Source organism: Lynx canadensis, chromosome B3 (genome assembly GCF_007474595.2).
Source record: "Lynx canadensis isolate LIC74 chromosome B3, mLynCan4.pri.v2, whole genome shotgun sequence".
NCBI classification, from domain to species: Eukaryota; Metazoa; Chordata; class Mammalia; order Carnivora; family Felidae; genus Lynx; species Lynx canadensis.
Window position 1 is genome coordinate 40,707,865 of NC_044308.2, and position 14,004 is coordinate 40,721,868.

The following is a 14,004-nucleotide window of genomic DNA, read 5'->3' on the forward strand; positions in this document are numbered from 1 at the left end:
GATTGATAATGACCCTTCCAGCTGCAATGTTCTTTGACTAATCTGCCAAGTATCAAATCTAAGAATTACTTCATGCAAGGGGAATGCTGTTGTTGCACATTAGGTGTTAAGCATGAGGCTCATAGGGGAAGTGATGGAGAGGCTACATGTAGGTGTTCTGGCAGTGTTGGCCGGGTCCAGCTTGGATGCATCATAGCCCAGGCTATGATGTGAATGAAGAAGCCTCCAGAATATTCCATCTCCCAGCCATTCAAGTCATTCCCAACTACTCAAGTCTTCCCAGTTGAAGCCCCAGACACTGTCGAGCAGAGATAAGCCAAATTGTGCAATGTCTGAATTCCTGACCCTCAGAATTTGTGAGCCTGACAAGATTGCTGTTTCAAGCCACCAAGGCTGAGGTGGTTTGTTACATAGCAGTAGATGACTGGAAATGGGTGGGGTGTGTGTGTGTGTGTGTGTGTGTGTGTGTGTGCGTTTTGAGGGTCTGTGAGGATGAAGGGTCGCCCTATGCTGATGAAAGCTCAGTGGGTGTCCTTCTCTGTCACTGACATTGGAAGCCACCTCTGGTCTTGGGTATTACTCCAGGTAGCATGGTGTTCTTGGGACAGGAGACTCAGGGCCTGCACTGTCCTGGGATGTGAAAGTTTATAAACAAGGAAGTTCTGCGGTCTTTTTCCGGGCTGTCTCAGGCACTGGTCAGCTGGGGGGCGGGGCTCATCTGTACTTGTCAGTACCCCCAGTATGTGGGGGAGAGGTTGCCCACACTGGTGGAGGTCCTCTAGATGCAACTTGCACATGCTTTCGTTTCAGCCCCATGTAAGCTCCATTAGACACTCTAAGAAGGGTTGTTTGCTCCACTTAACTGATGAAGGAAAAGCTCGGGTGCCATGCCTAAGACTATACATGGGGAATGGCAGAGCGGGGCTTTGAACCAAAGGGCAGAGCTCTGAATCTAACACCTTCTCCTCTAGGACTGTCTTGAGGAGCCCTGTGGGTGACTTAGGGATGGAAACTCTGGGAAGGGGCCTCCATTTCCTTTTGCTAAACAGTCTCTTGTCTTGAAGTAAGTTCTGTCTTGGCTGTGATTCTGTTTCCGCTTCCTTCTTCCCATCACCCTCTCCATTCTCACTCTTCTTTTCCCCTCCTGGGATTCTTGGCAGAAGGACGAGAGGAGGAATCCACTGCCAAGTCCTTTATTAAGGAAGGCTTGATGGTGATGCAGGGCTTCACTTACCAACCTTGCAGAGGCTGGGGGTACGGAGGGCGAAGGAGGTTAGGCTGTTTCCAAGCTGGGGCTTGGTGGTGAGGAGGGGAGTGTCCCTCTCCATCTCAGCCCCTACCCAGCTATGAAACGTGGGTGGTGAGGTTCCCAGAAGAATATATCAGGGAGCCTTCTGGCTGGGAGGGAGGAAACGGCCTATTCCCTAGTGGGACTTCCTCTCTCACAGTGTGCGTGTTGGGGGCGGGGAGTGTGGAGGTTAGGGGTGGAGGGACAAGGAAATAACATTGTCTGAGCGATTGTGCCAGGCTACGTCACATTATCAGCAGCTCATTTAAATCATTTTCCAGATAAAGCTTGGAGAGGTTCGTTGACTTGCCCAAGGCCACACAGCTTGTGAACCTCAGAGCCGGTAAGGACGCCTGGAGGGTCTTGCCCCTGGCTCTCTCCCTTGACTCCTGGAAGCGTCGCCGGACCTGGTGGAAGGCTGTCGGCCCTCACCTCGGGGCTGTCCGGAGGGGGCTCCCAGCAGGGGGCGCCCCGAGCCCCGTCCCGGGGCGGCCGGGAGCGCCTCCAGCCGGCGCCTGGGACCGGGCAGGCCGCTCCGCCCCCTCGGCTCCTCAGCGGCTCCGCGGGCGGGCGGCCGGAGAGCAGAGACGAGCGCCGCGCACCCGGTCGCGCCTGCCGTGCTCGCCGTGCCCGCCCAGCGCAGCCTCCCGCCGTGAGTAGCGCCCGTGTGCGGGCTCGACGGGCGGGACGGGGCGCGCGGGGCTGAGGCTGGCGGGGACAGATTGGTCCCGGGATCTGTCTCGGGTTCCCCAAGCCCGCCGCCCCGGTCCCTGACACCACCCCCCCGGGTATGGCCGGCCTTGCCCTTGGCGCTGTGGCCGGCCCTGGACCTGCCCGCTGCGCCCCAGAGGGCCGCGCTCCGAAGCCTGGCACTTTGACCCGAGGGACCGGGTGGGGGCAGCGGGCCGAGGCCTGGCACCCAGGCGAGAGATAGAGACAGACTTTCATCAACCTAGGGCGCCTTAATGGAGAGAGCACTACAGATTCGCGGGAGGAGAGGGGCCAGTCTTCTCAGCAACGGCCACCTCGCACACCTCCTCTCCCCATTTGCACAAGGACTCGTTTCAAGAAGGCTGCTCCGTACATAGTCAGCTTGCTTGTGGCAGAATGAAGCTGTGGTCCCCATCGTCAGGGGCCCAGACCGAGGCCAGAGCTACGGTGGGCATGGGGGTAGTCAGTGGGTCTGGGGTAGAAGGGCATAGGAAGGAAGGCATTGTCAGTTGTTGACCCTGATTCTGGACCAGGCATTGTGGATGCCTCATGGCATGTGTGGGTCTGGCTAGCCCTCACTGTGACTTTGCCATGTGGAAATAAGTATTCTCACTTTGGGAAGGAGGAAAGAGGTGAACACTGAGGACATGAAGGTAGTGGTACATTAGGGGTACACCCTGGAAGAGAGGAAGTCATAGCTGGTTGCCTCAGAAGCAGGTGGGAAGAAGGTCCCTGGGGGCATGTGGAGAGAACACAGCCCCTGACACCTTGTTCTCTAGAATCCAGCCGAGGGCAGCTGGGGGCTGCTGCTATGGTTTCTGACTCTGATTCCCAGCTGTGTCCATGTAAGGTATTTCTGGGAGAGTCCTGGTGACTAAGGGGAGCTGGTGCCTTGGCCTCTTCACAAATACTTTCAGAGTCCTGTTCTTCCCCAAACCGCCCATCTCCTAAGATGTGTTTTTAACACCTAAAGTGGCCCCACTGATAATTCAGCTGCTTTGGGAGAGGCTTGGGCAGAGGGTGCAGGGGTGTGGATGAGGGTGGGTGGGTGCTGGTCTGGAGCAAGTTTCCAGCTGGCAGGAATGAGACCTGAACTGTCCTGACCACCTCCCTCAGGTTTGCCTCCTTATTAGACATGAGAGTGAACAAGCAGGCTGCACATGGACTGGACCTTCACTAGAAAAATGGGGTTTTCTCTTGTCAATTTAGGCAAATGGCTGATGTCTGAGCCCAAGTTTCTTTATCAGGGGTTGGAGTTCGTCAAAGCCTTGAAGGCCTGGAGGGGGTCTCTGATGCTGGAGTCCCTTTCCTTTTTTTTTTTCAGATTTTTTTTTTTAATGTTTTATTTATTTTTGAGACAGAGAGAGACAGAGCATGAGCAGGGGAGGGGCAGAGAGAGAATGAGACACAGAATCGGAAGCAGGCTCCAGGCTCTGAGCCGTCAGCACAGAGCCCGATGCAGGGCTCGAACTCACGAACTGTGAGATCATGACCTGAGCCGAGACCTCAACCGACTGAGCCACCCAGGCACCCCTAGGGTCCCTTTCCTTCTGTGGATGGCCTCCTCAGAGCCTGGGTGATGATTCCTAGTGTGGGGAGAGGTATAAGAGGACCATCATGCCTGCTCCCTTGCAGTGGTCCCATGTCACTGACTTATATTGGGTGAGGTGGTGTGATGGTCTCTGAATGTTCAGCAGCATGAGCAGGGTTGAGGGTGCTGTCATCGACGCCCAGGGCAGAACAGCTGGAGCGGACTAGCTGTGTGACTCAATAAGTCCCTTCCCCTGTCTGGTCCTTAGTTTCCTTCTTTTGTAAAACAAGTGGGTTAGGCCAGACACCAGTGGTTTTCAACCACCCCGCCCCCCCCCCCGACCGCCATGAATTCTTACACAGAGCCCTAACTTACAATATAAAGTAGAACTGCTGTGCCTCCCCTTCCTCATGCCGGTGGCTCCTGAAGCAGAGTTTAAAAATCCCCTAAATGATCTTTGAGGTCCCTTTTTGTGAGGTTCTAGGAAATCTGTGTTAACCCTCAGAAGTGTTGCTTATTATTAGGGTTGGGGACAGGAGTATGAATTCTAGCGATTCCATTAAGAGAAATGTGGGCATTAAGATGGGCTTCATCCTTGAAATGTCTAGAGCTGATGCCCTGTGCCTCTGACCAAAAGCTGTAGCTGTGTCCCTCCCCTCTGACGTGTGCTTTCATCTTTTCAGGGCCCGAAAGGTTCCTGTGCCCTGGGGCCTTTTCTGGGTCCTAACTGGTGATTATAATTCCACCTCAGAGTTTCTCCCCTTTAGTTCATGTTCCTATATTGAGAAAATTGATAAAATACAAATTCATCTTGGGGAGAGATATCAGGAAGAGGCTTTAAGTTGTTATTGGTTATTTTAACTTGAAGCATCTGAGCAGTGGCTTTGAGAATGGAGACTGGGCCACTACATTTAAATCAACCAACATTTATGGAGCACCTGCTGTCTACCAGCTGCTACAAGGGGACAGAGGTGAGAATGTCACCACCACTGCCCTCATGGGGCTCCAAGACAGTAGGCAGGAGGGAAGGAATTCATATTTGTTGGAACCATCTAGACACTACTTAAAACATTTTACGTATGATATCTCATTTTGTCCGAAAGTAGATATTAGTCTCATATTTTATTATGTAAAATTTTGATTGTATACAAAGTAAGTGTACATGACACATAGCCATGTAACCACTGCCCAGATCAAGAAACAGCATTGCCTGTACCCTGAAACCCCCCTTGAGTCCTAGACATCACCTCTCACCCAGGGGTAACCACTATTCTGACTGTTAGCACCACAGGTGAGTTTTGCCTAAGTGGAATCACACAGTATGTAATCTTTTCTGTCTGGCTTCTTTCATTCAACATTATTAGGCTTGTGAGTTTCATCTATGTTGTTGCAGGTAGCCGTAGTTTATTTATTCTCATTGTTCTGTAATAATTCTATTGCATGGGTATAACTCTATTTACGTATCTATTCTTCTATTGATGGCCATTTGGTTGTTTCCAATTTTTAGTTATTATTAACAATGCTGCCGTGAACATTCTGACATGGGCCATTTTGGAAGGCGTCTACATGCATTTCCCTTACGGATGTCCATAAAAACTGCCCAACAGATTTCCAAAGTGGTTGTTCCAGAGTGTGCTTCTCCTGGCAGTGTTGGAGAGTTCTGATTTCTCCACATAGTCACCAACAGTAGGCATTGTCCAGATTCATTTTCCATGTAAGTAATTTGAAGCTTAGAAAAGTTGTCCTGTGCTCAATGTGTGCAGAGGTTGTAGAGCTGGGGTATAAACCCGGGTGTGACTATGGAATCTGTGAATTCTCCTTCTGGGTTAGACATAGACAGTTATGAGCCAAAATATGAATGCTCTAACCCTAAAAATGTATGATGAGACCTCTCTGGGAACTGAAAGGGAGAAGGGGGTTTTAATTTGTTTTGATGAGTAAAAGGGTCATGAAGCCTCAGAGTTGGTAGCATTTGAGCTAGGTCTTGTGGGAAGAGAGCAGTTTTCCTAGGGAGGCTCTCCAGGTGGGCCTTCCATGGAAAGGGGCCAGGTTGAGCTGAGGCATGGCAAGGGTGGAAGTTTTGGGGGAAAGGGAAAGGTCTACTTTAGCTATACTATAGGTATGTGGGGGGAGGGAGATAAGGCCAAAACATTAGTTGGAGCCAAACTGGTGGTCCTAGTTTGTCCTTAGGGGGCTCCCTTGCCCCCGAGCCCCTGGCTACCCCTGGAGCCCAAGGCAGGGGCTCATGATTTTGTTGGGGAGCTGGGGTTGCTTCGACCCCCTCTCAGCTCCTGATAGCAAATGGAGCTGGCCTATCACCAAATGGAGGATCTTAGCTGTTCCAGGGGCTGCTCTCAGTGTATCTGTCAACAGAACTTCTTGGAGTTTTCTGCTTTTCTTTAGTTGTGTGAACTGAGTAACCCCACCCCTCAGGACTGTGTGAAGTAGGCGATATGGATGTTATCAGCCCTTTTTACAGATGAGGGGACTGAGGCCCAAAGATGGTGCCAACCTGTGTGGGTTACACAGCTAATACACACCCAGGCTAGTCTACAACTGGGGCTCCTGGGAGCCTGCCCTTTTTTGTATTCCATGCTTGCTGGGCTCAGGCCAAGCACAAGGTGAAGACCGAAGAGGGAGGAGGATGCCCGATGGACCACGTGCACTGACAGGGCAGGAGGTCGGCAGGTGACCAGGAGAGTCAGGCTGGGGAGCCAGGCCAGCTCTGCCTGGGGGTCTTCAGGGATGTGTGCTCCATGGAAGGGAGGGAGGCAGGCTGCATCTCAGTAATAGAGCTGTGGTTTGCAGGGGGCAGCATTGGATGAAAGAGGGTGAAATGTATACATTTTCTGAGAGTTGGAACAGCTCCAGCCACTTGGCACTGATGAGACTCACCCTTATGTAATGGTGCCTCCACCCAGCCTGGTGAAAACAGTCTTTTGGGGCTCATGGGGCCCTGGGCGTGGTTGGTATCTGATTGGCAGGCAGAAGAAAAGCTCCCAACTCTAGCCAAAATGAGCTCTGAGAGGCCTTTGCTAATGACTCTCGAAAGACACATCCACAGGCAGCTGGGTTTATCTTTGTCATTTGCAGGCTGTGTCCTGGGCCCTGCCCTTGGGGTGCTGTCCAGGATGGCATATGGAACTCCAAGAATGGGTGGGGCTTCTTGGGGCAAGGGGATCCCAGGGTAGGATGCATACAGTCTCTTCTGGTGTAGTGGTGAACACTCCCCATGGCTCAGAGTTGTCTTCTGGCTCTTACTGAGGTGATCTGGGTGGGCAGTTGGCTCCATTTTATAGATGAGGAATCTGAGGCTCCTCTGACAAGAGATGAGGTCACAGAGCTAGTTGTGGGCAGAATTGGAACTAGAACCTCTAGCTCCTGACTCCTGGTGCCTATTGTGATTTGTCACACCACTCCCGTCCATCTTTCCCTTGGGATGATGAGTGAGAGAGTTTATAAATCAGTTCAGACTCGCAGTTGGGTGGCACAGCCCCTGAGGGAACTGAGGTGATGATAATCCCTTACCTTTTTACAGCATTTTATAGTTTACAAAATAATTTCATGATTTGCATTTTTTTAAATAGTATTAACCCATCTCACAGATGAGGAAACTGAGTCTCCGGCAGTTTACATGACTTACCCAGGCAATTGGGACTTGAATCCAGAACTTCTGACTCAAAGATGAGGGCTCTCTCTCCTGTCTTATGGTTGCTTCTTTTCTCAGTAGACCTGGATTTCATGAGTACAAATTGCCGAAGCTGGCCATGGTGCTGTTTCTCTGAACTTGTTCAGAGCAGATCTGAAGAAGTGAGGAGGGCTCTTTTTCTATCTCCTTAACAAATTTGAATTGGTATACATCAAATAAGAACCGTATAGGGGCACCTGGGTGGCTCAGTCCATTAAGCGTCCGACTTTGGCTCAGGTCATGATCTCATGGTTCATGAGCTGGAGCCCTGCATCAGACTCTGTGCCAACAGCTCAGAGCCTGGAGCCTGCTTCTCCCTCTTGCCCCTCCCTCACTTGTGCTCTCTCTCTCAAAAATAAATAAATATTAAAAAAAAAAAAAAGAACCGTATATCGTCAGTCATTGGTGAGAAAAGGCTTGCTTGAGCAGGGCAATTCTTAAGGAACAAGTGCTGTGGATTATTGTTAAATTATTAGCTCCTTGCAAGCTGATTACTTTTAGGCCCAGACTCTGAGGCTTCCAACAGTGTTCACGGCTGTCCTGACCTCCCATTTCCTCCCATTTCAGGGCTGTATGCTCCAGGCCTCAATGAAGAGCCCAAACATGGAGACATTCAAGCAGCAGAAGGTGGAGGACTTTTATGACATCGGAGAGGAGCTGGGGAGGTAAGAGGCTGGGAGAGGTGGAGGGGGTGCCTCTCCTGGTACACTTGTCACTTGATCTTGTAGGCACGGACTTGTCACAGGACTCGTGGGAAACTTTAAAAACAATCCTGAGGCATTCACCTTCGTGTGCAGCTCTGAAAACAGTCATCTCTGTGGAAATAAAGACTTGCTGGCATAAGGGACTAGAATTCTTGAGCTCTAGGTTTTCAGTATAGCCTGGCTGACAGTTATGGTGAGTCTAAATGCTTCTCGTTTCATCTGTTACTTTTCTCACAAAGCCATTCCCAGGTTCTGGACTGAGACCTGGTCTGTTGGTTTTCTTCTCTGAGTCCCACTTAGGATTCTCCATGGCTCTCAGGATTTTGTTTCATAACCTCAGTGCCTGAATGGGAGGTGAAGTAATCCTCCTGAAAATGGATTCACGTTGAGTAACAGGGTACGCGAGCCTCGTCACGAAGGTTCCTAGGATCTGAGTTATTGGGTGCATTTTTAGGTTTGCTAAATCTAGAATGCAGCCAGGGATAAGTCCTGATATCTGAAAGTAGTTACTCTTCAGAAAGGAATGAAGATTTCCCAAGCTCTCTTCTTGCCTTCCATTTCCAGAATCTGCTAATATTTAAACAGTTTTTTAGTGATTACAGATCACCAGCCCTAGGGTTGGATTCTCACTGCAATGCAAGAGATGGGAATTCATTTCATTCTCATTTTGCAAGTGAGGAAACTGGCCCAAAGAGTTTAAGCAAGTTGCCTGAAATTGGTCAGCCAGCGAGTGATGTGGCCAAGGTCTGGCCAGTCCAGTTTGCACCCGCACACCTGTCATGCCCTTTCCAATGAGCATGGCACTTACACACTCACATATGCTTACCGGTACACCAAGCCTCACCCCTTCACACACCCAGCAGAGTAAAAACTTGGGGGTTTAGGGCCTTTGCTGTATCCACGATGCAACACAGGAGGCCTTTCCCCTTTATAGAGCTCTTGGGTCAGGCCTAATTCTCTTACTTTCTTTTATGTTTAAAGACAAAATTGAAAGAGTTTCAAAGCCAGAGGAGCCTTACTCCAAGAGGAAGGTGCAGTTACTTCAAGTCCAGGGAGTGCTTGTCCTGACTGACTAGCTGGCTGGGTGGGGGAGCAAAGACTGCAGAGACCCTGGAGGGGAATGAGTCCTCAGCCTTCTGCCTGAGCCGGCTGCCACTGGAAATCCAGGGGTGAAGGGGTGGGAAGAAGACAGAGGGCCAGAGGCTGGAGGGTGGTCAGTTGGAGTCTGCCTCTGAATGGGAAGCCAGGTGCTTCTCCTGACCTTGGTGGTACAAGGGAGAAAGTGGCAAGCTCAGCAGCAGACCCTGGCAGGCCTTGCCCATGGCATTTGATTTGGTAGCCTCACCTTGGCCACATCCTATGGGGGTCTGTGCCAAGTGCTCCGGGTACAGATATGAGCAAGACATGGACAGGTTCAGTCCTGGACGTTCAGCCTGGCCATAGGGGCAGCCGTGCACATGCCAAGGCCAGAGTTGGATGGGACCTTGTTGGGCCGGGGGCTCTGAGGAAGAAAGTAGAAGCAGTTTCCTGGGGGAATTCATCTTTTCTTCCTTCTTAGTCCCGTCTCTCCCCAGTTTGTACATCAGGGCTATTAGAACTGGAGGAGGCCTGGGGCACCTGGGTGGCTCAGTCGGTTAGGCGTCCGACTTTGGCTCAGGTCATGATCTCACAGTTCATGGGTTCGAGCCCCGCATTGGGCTCTGTGCTGACAGCTTGGAGCCTGGAGTGTGCTTCAGATTCTGTGTCTCCCTCTCTCTCTGCCCCTCCCCCACTCACACTCTGTCTCTCTCTCTCTCAAAAATAAATAAACGTTAAAAAATTTTTTATTAAGAACTGGAAGAGGCCTCTTCTCTGGTCCTTCACGTATAGCAGGGTGGAGGGCCTGTACCTCACAGCCTGGGAGCCTTGGATGACTCCCCCTCATTTCAAAAGTGTTGACTGGTAAGAGGCTGAAGGGGCCTGAGGCCTTTGGAATGGCTTGAAATCCTAGGATTTGTGGTCTAGAGGCCAGATGAGCTAGAAGGCTTATAGAGATTCTTTCTTCCAGGCTCTTCATCTGAAAACTGAAGAAACTGAGACTCAGAGAGGGGAAGATCTTGCCAGGGGCCATAAACAGGCTGGAACTAGAGCTGCCAGCAGATGAGTGCTGAGATTCAGAAGGGGCAGTCCTCTTTTTCTCTCCTCCCCTCCTTTTCTTCACTTATCATGCTTCTGAGGAGGTTCCTTGTGCCAGGCACTGTCCAAGGTAGTGGCAAACCAGCAGATGCATTCCTGTCCTTTTGCAGCTTATGATCCACTGGTGGACAAAGGCTCTAAACCAGTGAACAGGGGAACCAAAAGCATAATTCATTATGGCATGTGTTAAGGGCTGTGCAAGGAGAGAACAGGATGCACTGAGACAGAATAGGGGACACAGTTGAGACCAAGTGGTCAGGGAATGCTGCTCTGAGGAAGTGACTGTCCATTTGAGAACTGAGGGCTAAAGGTGCAGGCAAAGGCAACAACATGGACACGGGCCCAGAGCTGCTGAAACTTGAGCTGTAGGTGAGCAGTGCTAGATGAGGTTAGAGACATAGGTGTTAGACACGTGGCCAGTGAGCTTTGTGTCAACACAGAGTGGTGGAAAGGTTTGGCACATATTGAGATTTGGGTCCCCTTCCTAGCTGTGCAACCTTAGGACAGCTTACTCAACCTCTCTGGGGCCTCTGTTTTCTTACCCGTAAGATAGAAATAATAACAGTACCTAGTCCATGGTCGTTGGAATCAAGTGAAATGCCAAGTCTATGGTACCCTCATGGAACCAGGCACAGGGTAAGTGCTCGATGAACAAGAGCTTCTGGCCTTTGAAGTATATTTGGGACACCAAGGCCCTGCCTCCCACCTCTGGAGCGCCCCCAAGAGGGAGGTGTGGGACTCTGCAGGAAGAACAGAGTTGTTGGGTCATGCTTATTTTGGGGAGAGGTGCGTGTAAACCTGCTTCCTCTGCTGTCAGTGAGCACCCTAGGCTAAACTCAAGGATGTCTTACTGATTTAGCTCCTCATTCAGTCCTTCCTGTGCAAAAATGAAAGCAAGCAACACCATTTTTCATTTTTACCCGTACTGATAGATAAGGCTCACACACCTAATGTTGGGTAAAGAAAGCCAGGTGCAAATGAGTCCGTACTGTATAATTCCATTTGGGTAAAGCTCAAAATGGGCAAAATGAATCAATGGTGCTGGGAGTCAGAATAGTGGTTATTCTGAAAGAACTAGTGACTGGAAGGCGGCATGAGGGAGGTCCCGTGGGGTGGGTATTGTTCTGTTTCTTGATCTGGGCACTTACTTCACAGATACATCCTTTATGAAAAGCCATACCTCTTTATGTGCATTTTTTTTCTGTAGGCCTGTTATATCTTACCTAAAACCGTGCATTAACAAACAAGGAATCTTTCACTCTCTTCCTTGGCCTAGTCTTGTCCCTAAAGCTCATGTTTTTGATTCATTTGGATGTCTTTATGTCCTTATCCTACAAGTAAGAGAGCATCTGGGAGTAGAGCTGCTAAATCCACCTTTGGATTGGGACAGTGTGCCCTGGCTGGAGGGTCCTCAGCTGCTTGACCATGTGATTCTTAACTGATTTCATGCTGAGTGCAGATACTTAGCTGTGCCATTTTGGTACCAGCCTGCTGGGGATGCTGGAGATTGTCTGCTGCTTCTGAGAGTGGCTGGAGAAATGCTGCAACCTACAGATTCTGGCTTCTCCCAGCCTTGGTAGCCAGGGTAGGGTAGAGCAGGGGAATATTAGAGCAGGACTTATAAAGAAAAACCCATCCAATTCCTCCTTTTTAGACAAGGCTAGGTCCAGAGAGGAGAAGTGACTTGTCCGAGGTCACTCGGGGAACTAGTCATAGACCAGGATGGGGACCGGTAGTCTGACTACTCTTAGTCTGGGGCTCTGGCTACCACACCATAAGGACCCACAACGTACAAACTCATTTTTGCTCTCATTTGAATGCTTCTCAGGGAGTGGAGGAGAATATGTAGTAGGGTGGTCTTTTCTGTTTGACCTTGAGAGTAGAGCAACAGTGTCAGAGTCAGGAGGTTGAGCATTGGGGAAGGAGTGATGTTCCCTAGGGGGAGGGCACTGATAGATACTCCCTCCCTCTGGGGATGTATGCCCAAGAGTACAAGGTATTTTAGTGAAAGCAGCATGTAATGATCAGTGCTTTCTTCTTTCTTGTGCTTATATTACTTTCCTTTACTTAGATTATTACATTGACATAAAATCATAAAATGTTATGCTGAACTGGATTTCAACAAGAAGTTAGTCCAAATCTCCATTTTATAGATAAGGAAAGTGAGGCCGAGCTCACCGAGGAGGTGAGCTGATTTGTCCAAGGTCCTAGAGTAAGCAATATGGAAGGTGGAACTTAAAGAAGCTTTTATATTATTTTATTTTTAAAAATATTTTAAATTTATTTATTTATGTATTTAACACAAGGCAGGAGGGACAAAGGGAGAGAGAATCTCAAGCAGCCTCCATGCCCCTGTTGAGGGGCTTAATCTCACCACTATGAGATCATGACCTTAGCCAAAATCAAGAGTCAGATGCCTAACCAACTGAGCCACCTAGGCACCCCAGAAGCTTTTAAACTGCACTGTGCTAATTTAAACAAACATACAGGGGTGCCTGGGTGGCTCAGTTGGTTCAGTGTCCGACTTTGGCTCAGGTCATGATCTCATAGTTTGTGAGCTCAAGCCCCATATCGGGCTCTACACCAAGAGCATGGAGCCTGGAGCCTGCTTTGAATTCTTTGTCTCACTCTTTCTCTGTCCCTGCTTGTGCTCTCTCTCCAAACAAACAAACAAACAAACAAATGTTTATCGATATGTACATTCAATTTTCATCCATAGCCCCAGCTCTGTCAAGGAGCCTACCTCACCATTACCCCACACATGCCCTCACCCCACCCCCCTCTTCCCTGGTGAAGACAACAGCCATAAGCCTTGCTCCTACTTACAGGAGGTTCATGTATGAAAGGCTGAAAGGTACCCTGCCAGGCATGTAACCTGCAGAATTCCCTTTTGTAGGGACAGGAGCCTTGGGCCAGGGAAGGAGCCACTGTTCTGGACCTCACCCTTCCTAAACAGAGCTGAGGAATTTGCTGCGACATCCATATTGACAGGGCTGCCTGCCAGACCTGAGTCACCCGATGGGGTTCTCAGCGGTTAAGATCACACATGTAGCTTAGCCAGGACAGCCTCTTTTGGGAGAGAAACAAAACCTACAGGAATGTGTAGAGCTCAGATTTACTCAGGCTGGGTTCTATAGCCCAGTCTAGCCACAAAGCACTATAGGAAACAACAATAATAAGTGTTTGGATTTACCTGTTTCAGTCTTTGGGGAAGGGTTTCCAAGGTGAAGTTTGAAGCAAAGAGGCTTTTGGTATTTCTTTTTAAATTAAAAACTTCTTTTTTTATTATAGAAGTTATGCATGGCAAATGTCATAAAGTTCTGAAGAGTTCAAGTAAAAGGTCAACTCCCTCTACCCTCCTTCCTTGTCTCGTGCCCACAGCTAGACTTTGATGATAATTTTCTTCTGTTGCCTTTTAGAACTTTTCTAAGCAGAGCAAGTGTGTACAGGGGTCCAGATGGGATCATATGACCATAACTACAACTTGCTTTATTCACTTAATGAAATACATTGACTATCTCTAAAAATATTTTAATTTATTTTTTAATTTGAGAGAGAGAGAGAGAGAGAGAGAGAGAGAGAGAGAGAGAATCCCAAGCAAGCACCATGCTCAGTGCAGAGCCCGATGCAGGGGGCTTGATCGCATGACTCTGGGATCATGACCTAAGCCAACAGCAAGAGTCAGAGGCTTAACTGACTGAGACACCCAGGTGCCCCTGAATATCTTTCACAGCAGTATATAGAGATCTTGGAGACTTATTTTGGATGAAAGTTTTTTTTTTTTAAATAAAAAACTAGAGAAGACAAGTCAATAAGAAATTAGTAGCCTTAACTCAGCCAACTATTTTTATTTCTGACTTCTACCTTCTCATTTTTCCAGAGCTGTTTCTCACACCCACACATCCCC

The 14,004-nt window shown here is 49.3% G+C and overlaps 1 protein-coding gene across 4 annotated transcripts in view; it reads left to right on the forward strand.

Moving 5' to 3' along the window:
- The first annotated feature begins 1,859 nt into the window (after positions 1-1,859).
- DAPK2 (death associated protein kinase 2) overlaps positions 1,860-14,004 on the forward strand; it is a 119,842-nt gene continuing 107,697 nt past the window's right edge. For 3 of the 4 annotated variants that reach the window (XM_032593624.1, XM_032593623.1, XM_030317957.1), the window contains exons 1-2: positions 1,866-1,940; positions 7,786-7,883. In XM_032593624.1, the coding sequence (XP_032449515.1) occupies positions 7,792-7,883 (92 nt within the window). In that variant the 5' untranslated portion in view covers positions 1,866-1,940; positions 7,786-7,791. Of the gene's footprint in view, positions 1,941-5,037; positions 5,245-7,785; positions 7,884-14,004 lie in introns of all 4 variants that reach the window. The other variant, XM_030317958.1, reaches the window with a different exon arrangement.